The following is a 14910-nucleotide window of genomic DNA, read 5'->3' as shown; positions in this document are numbered from 1 at the left end:
TAATTTTTTAGAGACCATCAGTATGGCTGTACTATCTTTTGTTGTCTCTGCTATAATCCATGCTATAGGTTTCGATAATTGCTGGGCTGGCACTGAAAGACTAATTGAGAAAATGATGGAATCCTTTTTTGAACCAAGTGCCTGCTCACATATGGCCAGAAATGCTCCCCGGGAAATTCTTATGTCTATAGTAAAAGATACACATGTGGTGAAGGACTAGGAAGGCCCTCTGCACGAGAGTTGCTCTGACTCATCTGTGAGCGTGATTTAGAGCTGGGCTGGTGAAGACATTAACTGACTCTCCAACAAAGGCCAGGCATACTATTTTGTCAGCTCTGTTGGACCCAATATGGTATTAAAGGGCTGCAATGTGTAGTGCAGAACGAACCTGAAAGAACTAGTGCATGATGTCGAGCAGTCCATTGAAGGACCTTTGACACTAGAAGCTTAGAGAGTTGAGGGTTTCTTGAAAAATGCAGTGGATCTAGGGCCTCGCCAACGCCATTCCAAAGAATAAGACACACTGATGTTGAGAAAAATGTCTCAACATGTAAAAGGGCTAAAAGGACTATCATTTGGTAAAATTCAGGATCTACACACCCATGGATAATGAGTGGTGGCAATTCATTACATTCAATTTGCTGCTTGAAGTGTTAAACTTGCTGCCAGACTCCCCTCAACAGAATCCGTTTACATCAGGTGCTGGGACAGATTTGTAACCTTTAAGATTTTACAAAGTGTATACCAAGTAACCTACTGTGGATGATCAGCTTTTTGTGGGGATCTTCTAAGTAGAGAAAGGGAAGGCTTTGCAGAAGAGGACACTGTTGAGGTGGATAGCCCTCTGCATTAAGATCTGCTATGCACTGGCCAAGAAACAAAACCCGGAAGATTTGAGAGCCCATTTCTTCAGGGCAAATGCTGGTACAGTTGAGTTGGTGTGTGGGGCGTCCATTCTGGACAATGCTAGTCTGCAAAATAGGTGTCAGTGCATGTATTCATGAAGCCTAATGCTTTGACAGTGGGGTTTTTGTCTGAGCCCACTCCACAGATGCTCCGTCTTCAGGAGGTACTGCTTCGGTTTCTATTCTCAGGTGAGGAATCTGCGGTTAGAAGTGTCCATCAAAAGATCAAGCTACTTAGCTTCGGTAGCACTCTGTGGATACTCTATGTGACCTGTCCTCTCACCTCATTGTTCTGTGAAGAGGCCTCTCTTTAGCATGCAAAAGACCCAGAAGCTTGTATTCAGCATACAGTTACCAACAATTGCAAAAGTTGCCCACTTGCACCGTTGCTTTATTTCTTTATAAATTAATCAGATAGTGAAGCTTTTTCGCAGTGGTGCCTCTTATGCTCCTGTGATGGGTGACTCCAGCGCTTTTGTTCTCGGGGATATCTTGGAAACTATAGAAAGTTTTGGATAAATTATGCAGATTTAATTAGTTAGCTATTAATATTTCTAATATAAAGTTGATGGCCTGCATGCCATCTTAAGTGTTCAAGAGTAACTTCACATTTAGATAGCTCTTGAGCAAGTCCAAGACTTTGGGTTCCTGCCGTTGAAAATATCACATCTAAAAAGAAAAAAAAGAAATGATGATGTCAAGGAATCTCCACGTCGAGGGAACAGGTGTAACTATACCCTCTGCCAGGTATCAAGTTGAATGGATGGTTCCCTGGACCATGGAACTTTATAAAGTGCATTGACAAAGTGCTTCACTATAGGATAAAGAAATATGGGGATATGATAAGGTCACCTTGTTTTTTAGGTATGAGAGAGACTTTTTGAAACATCTTGTGAGTTTAGTTTCTCTTCCAGGGGATCCTCATCAATAGTCATAAGCATTAGAATATTCCCGCCCATGTGCGGGACCCCGGAAACACTATACTATATGTGCCCCACATATATATATATATATATATATATATATATATATATATATATATATATATATATATATATATATATATTCATGCAATAGCAGCCAAATAAAGAACAGAGCTGAAATATGCTGTAAAGAATTTCCACCATACATGAGTAATAAGCATTATAAACATGAGAAAACAACACAAGGTTTGTTTCAGAAACTGTTTTAATGCTCAGAAAGCAGTGGAAATTCTCATAACTCACTGGAAGCATAGAAAGCTCCCAGGCTGCATTGCAAACACACAGTCTAAAAAGACTGAAAAGCTAACCTGTAGCTGCATAGCAATAAACTGACACCGTGCCTTTAAGGCACCCATGGCCCCCAGTATCCCATCATGCCTCAGGGGTGACAGTTAGGTCAGTTGTTCTTTCCGGCTCCTTCAGTGAAGGACCCTGGTTACACAGCTCCACTATTTTTTCTGTTTTTTGACAGAAAAACTCTTCACTTTTAACAATTTTTTGTTCTTACTTGACATTTAACATCTAGCCAAGAAAGATACTGCCTTTTTCAGTCAGTTTGGTGAACATTTTCTCCTGAGAATGCCTTCACTCTTTGACAAATGTCCTTCTTGTGGCAACAAGAAGGCCAAATCGGACAACCACGACGTCTGTATCCTGTGTCTGCCTGAAGATCACGATCCAGGCACCTGTCCTCATCGTGAACACCTGTCAGGAAGAACTCTAAAGGACAGGGAGAGGATTAGCATTTATGGCCTAGCTCATAGGTCATCAAGAGGAAGATCTCCGGTGAAGAAGGGCTCCAAGAAGACTCATACATCTTCCAGAAAGAAGTCTTCACACCCTTCACCTTCAGCGTCGGGCTCGGCGCTGAGAAAAGAACCACCGGTGGATCATTCATCGTCTAAACTACCGTCGACGGCGGGCTCGCCGTCGAAGAGAAGACCAGGTACGTCGACGACGTCGAAGGATCCAGTTCCATCGTCGAAATCCCCTCCGCCGGCGTCAACCGGGCGACGTCGAGGAAGGGAACTCCGCCGCCGTCAACCGGGCGACGGTCGGCGTCGAGATCCAAGACCCCTCCGCTGTCGTCAACCAGGCGACGACCGGCGTCGAGGGAGGTCACCCCTCTGCCGACGTCATCCAGACGACGACCGGCGTCGAGAAGTGTGACTCCTCCGCCGTCGTCAAAGAAACGGCGTTCGGCGTCGAGGACCAAGACCCCTCCGCCGTCGACAGGGAAAAGTCGATCGGCGTCGAGGAGGCAGTCTCCGTCGGTGTCTCGTCAGCTCTCGGCGTCGAGGGTGCCCAATACCCCTCCGCCGGCGTCGCACAGACATTCGACGTCGAGGCAGAAAACTCCGTCGACGGCTGATCATCACCGTTCGACGTCGAGAGAAAGACCTCCGTCGACGACTGGACATCGTCACTCGACGTCGAGGCAGAGAGCTCCGTCGACGACAGGACATCGTCGTTCGACGTCGAGAGAAAGACTTCCGTCGACGACTGGACATCGTCGTTCGACGTCGAGAAAAAGACTTCCGTCGACGACTGGGCATCGTCGTCCGACGTCGAGACAGGGAACTCCGTCGGCGGCTGATCATCGCCGCTCGACGTCGAGAGACCATACATCCTTGCATAGACAATCAAAGACAAGATTGTTTGATCCGCCGACTCCCCGAAAGCACTCGACGACGAGGGAAGATCGCTCGACGTCGAGGTGTTCAGATGTGGTTATGGTAACGGAGTCAGCTTCCCGTCATTCCACTTCAAGGTCCTCTGGCTCCTCAACTGCATCTTCGAAGTCCAGAAGTCCTGTGCGCAAATCTCCTGAGCGTCGGACAGACCCTTGGGCGGATAAAGTCAGACTGTCACCTAGATGGTACAGATCTTTGGACCATTGGAGAGATTCTGGGGCTGCAAAACGTATGCAGGACTATGCCAGCTCACAGCACAGGTCTCCCCTTCAGGATCTGGTAGAGGAGATGGACAAGCATAGTCCTCCCAGGCGCAAATCTCCTGTGAGAACACCAACCAGATCTCCCAGAAGGCCCCGATCTCCCAGAAAAGAACCAGGGGATCGAGTCAGGTCTCGCTCTTCTAGACGGGAAGAGCGTTCAAAAAGATCACAAGAGAGGAGGCACAGTGTTCACCGTAGACGTCGACGAACTCAGTCTACTTCATCTACCTCTTCTACCAAGTCTTCCAAGAGGGACTACTCCCCTACGTTGACGGACAGTCCTACGTCCAGATCCTCCCCAGTGGATGACATTGGCACGTATCTGGACGTCTTGCAAAGAGGAGCTCAGAAGCTGAGCATTGAAATGTCTGCCCCTCCGGTTACAACGACAGTCATTTTTTAGACTTTACACAAAAAAGCGATCTCCCGTCCTCTACTGCCATTAGTCCCGGGGAATATGGATCCTGTCAAGGAGGTATTCCTAACTCCGGCGGCTATCAGAGCGGTGCCAGCCCGCATTCAGAAGAAATACAAACCGGCCTCTTCTGATCCGGTTTTTGTAAGATCTGACCCTCCAGCAGACTCTGTAATTGTGGCAGCAGCGAGGAAGACACACGCAGTTGCCGGTTCTTCTTCAGTCCCACCAGACAAGGACAGCAAGACTCAAGACTCCTGGGGTCGCAAAGTTTGCAACTCAGCTGCTTCGACTCTTAAGGTTTCTAGTGCGGCTGTGCTTCTGGGTCGATACGACAGAGCCTTATGGGACGAATCAGATGATAAGCACGGCTGCGGATGGTGCTGTCCTTGCGGCGCATTCCTATTCACATGGGGTTTGTGCCAGGAGGTCGGCATGGTTGCGCCTTACAGGCCTGAAGCCGGATGCTCAGCATCGCATCCTTAATCTCCCCTGTGAGAAGTTGGCCTGATAGGTGATGTTTCCAATTCTGGAACCACCTATTATCAGACCAAACAATCCCTTATGGTGTCAGGTTGTAAGTCAACCTTGTTAGACAAGCTATCCTAGGGGTAGCATGGACTAAGCAGCCTAAAGGCTTAACTTAAGAGGTCGTGTTAAGCGAGCTGTTTTACCACATACAATCTTGTAATATCAAATGAAAGGACACCACACAAGTATATATTATAAAAATATATGTGTTTATTACTAAAAACAATCCCCAGTATTCTTTATGAATAAAGGGGCACAAGCGTTAAATCAAAAGCACAGTTTAAACATACAAGTTGCACAATTATGGATGAGGGCGGGTGGCCACTCAAACCATATACTAAACAAGTGGTATAAGAGATACCAATCGAACAGTGGTTAGGCCTAGGGCCTAGGGAATCGCTGGGAGCAGTCAGGACAAGCAGTGCTGAAGTCGGGAGAGGCCCACGGGATTCGGGAGCAGTGCGGAAAGCGCACGCATGCACCAATGTTAACCAATGGTGCGTAAAAATGACAAAGTTAGAGTTTAAGGACACTTCCGCTGAACCTAGAGGAACAAAACTTAAGACACAGACCCTAGAGGTGTGCACCAGTGTGGGAACACCGGCGGAGCAAAGTTACCTCACCCACAGGAAGCGGGTGCACAGGGTCGAAGTTGAGTCGGGTTTCGTCAGGCTCTTGGTGCTTGAAGCTGAAAGGGCTGCAGGCGGGGTGAAAGAGAAGTGTCCGGTGGAGTCCAAGAGTGGACTCGAGTCGAAAAGTACCTGAAAGCAGAGGGGACAGAGTCTGGGTCACTCAGCAGTGACCAGGGTGGAACCAGGACGGAACCAGGCAATGTCGGGCGCAATCAGGTCGCTGTCGCGGTGCTTCTCTCCGCTGTCACGTGGGCTCTGGGGCATCTACGACGTCCAGGAGCAGGTCACGATCTGTCCCACGCAGGCTCTCACCGTCGGCGCTGTCGGCTTCAAGATTGGAGCAAACAACACTTGGCAAAAGCAATCCACGCGGAACCGGGAGATTGCTTCTCACTCGAACCAGGAAGGTCAGAGTGGGGGCTCCTTTTCAGGGGAGCTGGTGCAGATCTGGAGCAACCAGATTCACAAGTCGGTTTCAAGTTTTCGTCGGCACAGGGGCCACTAGCCGGCTGGCAAGTGACCGGGCCAACGCGTTGAGCCAAAAGTAGCAGAAGGGCCCCACGCAGCACTCGATGAGTGTAGAGGGGTGAGCTTCGGTGCAAGAGTGGCTCAGGGTTGGGGCTTCTCAAACCCCGGTGCACAGCTTCGAGGGTCACTCGTGGGCTGCACGGTCAGCGTCTCGTGGTCAATTCAAGATGGCGTGCCCCACGCTTCCGGTCGCCTCCACGGGTCTCAGCTCTGCAGGGACTGTGGATCGGGCTGTTGGAAGGCAGGCAAGCTTGATCTCGTCGGTCTCAGTCGCTCGAGTTCCGGCGGGAACTGCAACCAAGTAGACGTCGAGGGCTGGATGGTGCCTGCTGCTGCAGGGTGGTCACTCATTGACCACAAGGGAGATTCTTCGGGCTTCCACGTTGAGATGGAGGTCCAAGGGTCCAGAGTTTCATTTCTAATGTTTCTTCCAGGAAATCTGATGTGCATTGGCACTGCTCCCACTCTTATTCGAATCTGGGGGGCGTGATTACCTGCTAGGTCCCCCCCTATGGGTGGGACCCAGGAAGGGGGTGGATACACCCCTTTCCTTTGATCCAGGCCGCCCTGGCACGAGGGCTGGAGTGCCCCAGAACCGGTTTGGCCGGATTATGCAAGGGGCAGCCTTGTGCGCCCCAGGCAGTGTCTGGTTTCTTTCAGACCTCCCTGCTACAATCCACTATCTCCTGTCTGGAGGGTGGTGACACCCTCCTGTGGCAGGAAACCCTTTGTCCAGGCCCCATTTGCTGAGTTTCGGTCAGCTGCAGGGGTCCAGACTCTTGTCTGTGGCAGAGGCATCCATTTTGTGGATCTAAGGCCCTTTTTGAAATTAACCGCATTAAAGTAAAGGAACATGTCTTACCCCTCTAGAGGGGTGGAATGCTATCCCCGTCGCCAGAACTGGTGAGGGGATAGTATTCCAAATCGTATGACACCTTACACGACATGTTTTGATAAAGCCAAACCAGAGTTGCTATATAACCGCGAGGATTATAAGGCACTTAAGAGTATATGGTATGGCATTATCCTGAAAGAGCTTAGGGAGTTGTTCCCGACAGCTGCAGACAGGCTCAGCTCATGCTAGAGCTCCATCTCACATTAAACCACGCACTCTGCCTCCAGGATTGATGAGGCCTTCCATAGGAGTGGCTCACAGGTTTATATGTGTCCAGATATAGGTTTAGATATAGGTATACTATATCTAAGTAAGGGGTGATTACACCACCTTACCCCAGCTGAGTGATCAGCCAGTTGTGTCAATTTAAGAACCAGCCAGGGGTGGCAAAAGATATGCTGCAGCCCCTGGTAGGCCTTGGTGGCCCCTATGCCCTGGGCACCTATAGTGCATTATACAGGGGCTGACAAGGAGTCCATTTCCAATTGTGGTATGTGCCTATAGCACATGTATCATTAATTTAGTGAGAGAACAGCAGGCTGGGGGTCTGATCAGCAGGCCCACAGCCTCAGTAGTCGAAAACCAGTGAAGCAAAAAGCAAAAATTTGGGGTGACCATAGGATAGCAGACCCTACTCTCCTACATCCCCTTTTCGGGTTCCGCTCTCTTCGGGGAGCATGCTGACGAGGAAATGACCCGAATGAAGACGGAACTGGACACAGTGAAAGCGGTGGGCTTGGAGAAGAAGAAAGAATTCAAGCGCCGCTTCAAGACCAACAGGGGGAGAGGGGCTCAACAGAGAGTTCAAACCCCTCAGTGGTCCCAAAATAAGAACCAAGGGAAACCCCAGTTTCGAGGTAAACCTGGCAGAGGTAGAGGAGGTCATCAACAATCCTCTAACACCACAAGAGGAGGAAAAGCCTGAGCAGTGGCTTCCTCTGACGCCGTTACCCACTCCAGTGGGAGGAAGTGCTTCACAACACCTGGCAGAGTGGGTCATCATCATAAAGGATCAGTGGGTGCTGAATATACTGCGCAATGGATACAAACTACGTTTCCGTGCGCCTCCAAAGAGCATCCCTCCAACGAGCGCTTACCATCACCAACTAAGCTTGCTCCGAAGAGAGGTAAAAGTCCTACTACAAAAAAGAGCGATAGAGGAGGTTCCTCTCGCTCAAAGAGGAAAGGGAGTTTACTCCAGTTACTTTCTTGTCCCCAAAAAAGATCAGGAGGACAAGTTCAGACCAATACTCAATCTACGACTTCTAAACAAGGTCATCATCAGAGAAAAGTTCCGCATGTTGGCGCTTCACCAAATATGCCCACATTTTCAAGTCGGGGATTGGATGTGTTCGGTGGACCTGCAAGATGCGTACTTTCACATCCCTATTGCTCTACAACATCGCAAGTACTTGAGGTTTGTCGTAGGGAACAAACACTATCAGTACACAGTGCTACCCTTCGGTCTCAAGTCCGCACCACGAGTCTTCACCAAATGCATGGCAGTGGTGGCGGCTTTTCTTCACAAGAAGGGGCTCTTCATCTACCCATACCTGGACGACTGGCTCCTAAAAGGTCCATCTCCAGTGCAGGTAAAACACGATCTACATCTGTGTCTACTCCAGTTGCACAGGCTCGGCCTCCATGTGAATCTGGAGAAGTCAGTCCAGCGGCCTACACAGTCAATTCACTACCTAGGCTCCGTTCTGGACACAAAAGTGGGAAAAGCGTTTCCTTCGGAGGAGAGACTTTTTTCCATGAACCAGAAATGTGGAATCCTGCTAGAATCTCGGCTTCCAACAGCCCGACAAGTAGCATCCCTGCTGGGTTCCATGGCATCCTGCATCTTTCTCATCCCAAACGCCAGGCTGAGAATGCGTCCTCTACAGCAGGCTCTGGAGGATCAATGGGACCAGGCGACAGGTCTTTGGGAGGATCGCATCAAGCTCTCCCAAGCGACGAAAGATGCCATCAAATGGTGGACACGGAGAAAGAATTTGCGGGTGGGGGTTCGGTTTCACCAGCTTCTTCCAACCCAGTCGATAGTGACGGATGCCTCTCTGCAAGGTTGGGGAGCGCACATGGGTCCGCTTCAAATTCAAGGCCAGTGGTCTGCGCAGGAGCAGACATACCACATCAATATGCTGGAACTCAGAGCGGTATTCCTGGCTCTCAAAGCTTTTTTCCCAGCGATAGAGTCCAACTCAGTCCTAGTTCAGACGGACAATACGACCACCATGTTCTGTCTGAACAAACAAGGAGGCACAAGGTCTCGCCCTCTGTCTCGAGAGGCTCAGGCAATCTGGCTTTGGCTCCTCTCTCGAGGTCTTACGGTAGTGGCAGTACACCTTCCAGGCGAGTTGAACGTAAAAGCAGACGCACTCAGCAGGCACTTCGAAGATCAGCCAGACTGGGTGCTAAACGACGAAGTAGTAGAAGAGCTTTTTCGTTGCTGGGGTCGTCCAACCATAGATTTGTTTGCAGATGACGAAAACTCCAAATGCCACGCCTTCGCGTCCAGGTTCCACCGGCCAGGGACTCAGGGGAATGCTCTACTGATGGATTGGTCCGGGACATTCGCTTACGCGTTTCCTCCCCTGGCTCTGATTCCGAGAGTAGTTTCCAAGCTCTGCAGGTCAAACATGGAAATGATCCTGATAGCTCCGGATTGGCCGCGGCAGTGGTGCTACCCGGATCTTCTACATCTGTCTGTGTGTCCACACAGACGACTCCCTTGCAGGCCGGACCTGTTGAGCAAGATGAACGGGAGGATAATGCATCCCAACCTCCCTTCACTGAACCTAACAGCATGGCTCCTGAGGTCCTGCAATACGGACATTTGAACTTGCCTCCTGAGTGCATGAACATTTTAAAAGAGGCTAAGAGACCTTCCACGAGAGCGTCCTATGCGTTCAAGTGGAAGAGGTTTTTCTTATGGTGTAAGGATCATCACCTTGATCCGACTAAAGGTCAGGAGGACGTCATCTTGCCATACCTCCTTTCCCTAGCGACTGCTGGTTTAAAATACGCTTCTATTAGGGTGCATTTGTCAGCCATAGTAGCATACAGAAAATCACCTGATCAGGTTTCTTTCTTTCAGGTTCCAGTGGTTAAGGACTTCCTCCAGGGGTTGAAAAAAGTGTATCCCCCTGTGCGAAATCCTTCTCCTCCATGGGAATTGAACCTGGTTCTATCCAGGTTAATGTCACCGCCTTTTGAGCCCATCCACAAGGCCTCTTCGCAACATCTCTCTTGGAAGGCGGCCTTTTTGGTGGCTATTACCTCTGCTCGCAGAGTCAGCGAGATTCAAGCTCTGTGTGCGAAAGAACCTTATACTGTCTTTCATCACAATAGGGTAGTCCTAAGGGCTCATCCAGCTTTCTTGCCTAAAGTCATTTCTGATTTTCATATAAATCAGTCCATTTCCCTCCCTTCGTTTTTTCCAAATCCTACGACCCCAGCCGAGCGGTCACTTCACTCCTTAGATCTTAAGAGAGTGCTCAAGTTCTATTTGGAAATGACCAAAGGGATTAGGAAAACGGATCAACTGTTTGTGAACTATGGTTCAATGCGAACAGGTTTTCCAGCGGCCAAGAGGTCCATCGCGAGATGGATTGTCTCTTGCATTAAATTGGCTTATCAGCTTGCATGCAATCCTTTGTTGCAGTCACCCAAAGCGCATTCCACTAGAGGGAAGGCCGCTACAGTAGCCTTCTTGCACGACATTCCAATGTCAGAGATTTGCAAGGCTGCAAATAGGAAATCAGTTCATACCTTTACGAGACATTACTGTCTCGAATCTGATTCCAGGGCCGATACTCAAGTAGGACAAGCCTCTTTGAGGAATCTATTTGGGTAGCCTACGGCCTGTACAAGCTTAGTAGTTACTAGGCTTAATATGGTTATTACTGTATTGTTACTCCTTTGCCCGCAGGGAGATGAGGTGAGGCTCGCTATTCTATTCTAATGCTTATGACTATTGATGAGGATCCCCTGGAAGAGAAGGATTAGTTACTTACCTGTAATCCTAGTTCTCTTCCAGGGGTATCCTCATCAAAGTCATAAGCAACCCTCCCGCCTCCCCGGGCAAAGGACATTCTTTAATAAGGAGATATTGTTAACCTTTTTGTTACTGGGTTTATTTTCAGTCTCCGAAAAGAACAACTGACCTAACTGTCACCCCTGAGGCATGATGGGATACTGGGGGTCATGGGTGCCTTAAAGGCACGGTGTCCGTTTATTGCTATGCAGCTACAGGTTAGCTTTTCAGTCTTTTTAGACTGTGTGTTTGCAATGCAGCCTGGGAGCTTTCTATGCTTCCAGTGAGTTATGAGAATTTCTACTGCTTTTGAGCATTAAAACAGTTTCTGAAACAAACCTTGTGTTGTTTTCTCATGTTTATAATGCTTATTACTCATGTATGGTGGAAATTCTTTACAGCATATTTCAGCTCTGTTCTTTATTTGGCTGCTATTGCATGTTTTTATATATATATATATATATATATATGTATATATATTATATATGAGTGTATATATATATGTGGGGCACATATAATATAGTGTTTCCGGGGTCCCGCACATGGGCGGGAATATTCTAATGCTTATGACTTTGATGAGGATACCCCTGGAAGAGAACTAGGATTACAGGTAAGTAACTAATCCATCTGGCACATCAGCTGCTCCCTTACTGGTGGACTAGTCATTGTTGGTATTCTCTTGTCAAAGCTTAGTCCACTAAGTCGTATTTGGTGAGGGTTTGGGTGACTCCAGAGTTGGGCCATTCCATGGAATGCCTGTATTATGTGTCGGATCTAGCTGGTGGTAGGTCATTTGGTTGATGTAGATATGTTTGAGACCTTGCAAAAACAATTAGGTATACCCAGCTATGATCATCCCTTGACTTTATTACAATGGGTATGGTACGTAAGGTAAAAAAAAAAAATGTACAAACTAGGGCTACAGAAAACCATGGTTCGACTTCCCCTGAAGACTCACTTACACGCATATGTCTAATGAGGCAGTGCATATCTAGATTTTAGGTCTGCTTTGACAGGTGAAATCTGTTTTAGCAAGAGTTTTGTGGATTATAAGTAGGTTTGGCACTCTATATTTGAATAATTTTACTTATGAATGGAGTTCTTCTCTTGGACAAATCAAGCACTCCTATCCCTAAACCGACCTGTTAAAGGCAGAAAATCAGGTTTTGTTCCTGTTGTCTTTTGCATGCTATCTCAAGAACCAGTTGGCTTAGCCAACTGATGAAAGGTGTAGATGCAAGAAATACAAAATAGCTATAGTGAATCTTCAAAACTGACACTTTAAAAAGCGTAGTGCTTGCGGTGTGGGTTATCTGTTGGCTGCTCGGATAATTAAACAGCACCATATTAAACACTGGCTGCATTTCATTTTGAAGGGACTTTGTAATTTTATAAAATATTCCTTCTATGTTATCTACTGGCTGTTTAGATACTATAGTGCGCGGTCCAATTAATGTTTGTATTTTTTAAGAATGTCCTTCTTATTTATGTTTTTTGTATTTTATTGTGGTTTTGTGGGTTGTTACTTTATATAAACTTACTTTGTTTGAGATTTTGGCATTGGATCAGTTACCAGTCGTTGGGCGCCCCTGAGTACCGGTCAGAATGAATACACTTAGAGTTTGACCGAGGCTTTGAAGCATTGCTGGTTCAGATCCAATTGAAAAAGCTTGAACTTTGGGGGAAACCTCTATATAGCACCTATTACAAGCCCTACAACGATTCTAATACCATGGCAGACATGTATGTAAAAAGGTTACGAAACAGTGCTAAAACAAATAAAATACACTTGGTCGAATGTATTTAGTTTTTATGAATGGGGAAATAATGAGTGGCCCCTAAGGTGATGATCTTTTATCTTTTTTCTCTTGAGTGAGAAGTTTTTTTATTGTCCGTAATCTGCAAAATATTTTTTGCTCAACAACCCACTGGAACTTCTATTATGCATTCCAGAATGTATTATTTTGTGGAATCGTCTTTATTCTCACCTAGCTTTCGAGGACTAAAGGAAGGCTTGTGTACACAGAAGAATAATCCACTAAATTCAAGTTAATTCAGTGTCTAAGTTGTTCACAGGTTTTTTGGGGGAATTGGTACTCCTAATTCTTAATATCTTTTTGACTTGTGAATATGTATAAAAGGCTAGGAAGACCCTTTGCAGATTACAACTTCGGTACTTTTGTCACAAAATTTCCTGAAGGTTAGTTGAAACTACATGTAAAAAAGTCCTGCAAACACAGCGTTCTCTAAAGGAGCTTTGTGCTAATTTGTGAATTTAAGGAAATTCACACACTACAAAATTTTCATATGTTGTGTAAGTAATTAAACTGTAACCAAACTGTAAATAAAATCTGAGCGGTTCTGGCCATACTGATTTTGTAGCTGTTGACTCCCATTTATTAAGGAAACTGCAATATAAGTAATGTTCTTAGATTTTACGGTGTCCTATAGTGATCCCATTGTGCAGTCCCTTCAATGCAAAGAGAAAGCAAATTTTGCTTTTTGAAAATAAATAAGTAAACTGCATCGCATCTCCATATGGGTGTGGAGTCTTGTCATTGAAAAACAGTTAAGATAGTGCTTTTCTGTTTCCAAGGCTACCCTCCTCCCTTCCCAGTGGCTGTTTTTTAACTAAAGAACAGGGGATGGCTCTAATAGACTGACGTGTTAAAAAGTATTTTACAGCATCTCTTAAAATGCCCTCTCTTTTGTTGTGTAAGACTGCAGTATTGTAAAAAAAAACACTTGTTTTAGTGATTTTTGTCAATATATTTTGTCTTGCAGAAGGATCCTGGGTTCGACAGAGGCCAGTTTCACAAGCAGATAGCTGTAATGCGGGGACAGGTACGTTGCAACAATGTAATTGAGTATTGAATTCAGTCTCCAATAACTTTTTCCCCACTCATGGGCCATAGAATCCCCAATTCTGAAACACTGTGTAGTTGTGCGCATTCTGGAGACATACAGTCACTTTCTACTTGTTCATCAAGTTTCGAAACGGTTTCTTTTTTTGTCTAGAGTCCTAATCCTTCGTTTGTCCCCAGATTTCTAGAAAATCTTTTTACATTTTTACTTCTTGAAGGAGAGCGTTGCATTTTTCAAAAGTTAACTCATTGATTTTCTTGCCCTACTACTTGGAAGATGGACCCTGCATTTATGAAATATCTTTTCAGTTTTTAAGTAAATGAGCACACTATCTGCACTACCCATGCATCACACTTAATATCTTATTTTTTATGGTGAGGAATAGCTTAGTGATCACAGCATTTGAGACGCTAAATGCTTCTACTGATATTTGCAGTTCATTTAGAACATTGTTTCATCTGCCATTGGGACATATGAAACTGCTCCAGCTGTAAACAACCAAACTATGTTACTGCCATCACAAAGCACATGATTCATCATGCTCATGTGACGTCAGTTTCATGTTCTCTGCCTGTTGGCGTTGGTTAGAGTTTATGAATCCAGCATCATTTGAGCATGAGAGCCAACCCTGAATGTATTTTGTACTCACTAAGGCTACTGGTCGGTTGTACATAGTTCTTCTCTACAGGGCTCAGGTCTGTATTACTTATGTATTTTTAGTATACAAATCAGAAACCAGAATATGTCCTGAAATGTGCCTGATACACTTGACCTGGAAATTGAGTCAGGGATGCCCAAAAGATCCACCATCCAAAACAAATGATGTGCCCAACTTTCCCATTAAGTAAAGGTTTCACTCCTGTGATGTCCAAGTCCACTAGCCACTCGGTTTATGGATGAGGCAGCGGCTGAATTAGATGACAATTCTCTGGGGAAGACTCTAGTGGTTGTGTGGTGTATCTTTAAGCTTCCCAGTTGCGCTAAAGATTTTACCATTGCATAGACACTGACAGGAGCAGGGGCACTCAAAACGGGCACCAAAGAGTTCAGTAGCTACCAAACTACTGACAAGTGCAGGGCAGTCCTAATCATGGCTTTTGCTGGTGATACCCTTAGAACCATAAAGGCTAGAAAGATTTTTCCAATGATTCAGAATTGAG

General features: G+C 46.4%; 1 protein-coding gene across 1 annotated transcript in view; it reads left to right on the top strand.

Annotated features, from left to right (window-relative positions):
- The window catches only part of PI4K2A (phosphatidylinositol 4-kinase type 2 alpha), a 243754-nt gene that overhangs the window by 210129 nt on the left and 18715 nt on the right, over window positions 1-14910 (top strand). The window contains exon 8 of the mRNA XM_078643573.1: window positions 13670-13729. Coding sequence (XP_078499699.1) covers window positions 13670-13729 — 60 coding nt within the window. The remainder of the gene's footprint in view (window positions 1-13669; window positions 13730-14910) is intronic.

Source organism: Lissotriton helveticus, chromosome 5_1, assembly GCF_964261635.1.
Source record: "Lissotriton helveticus chromosome 5_1, aLisHel1.1, whole genome shotgun sequence".
Taxonomy (NCBI): Eukaryota; Metazoa; Chordata; class Amphibia; order Caudata; family Salamandridae; genus Lissotriton; species Lissotriton helveticus.
This window is presented reverse-complemented; position numbering and strand designations above follow the sequence as displayed.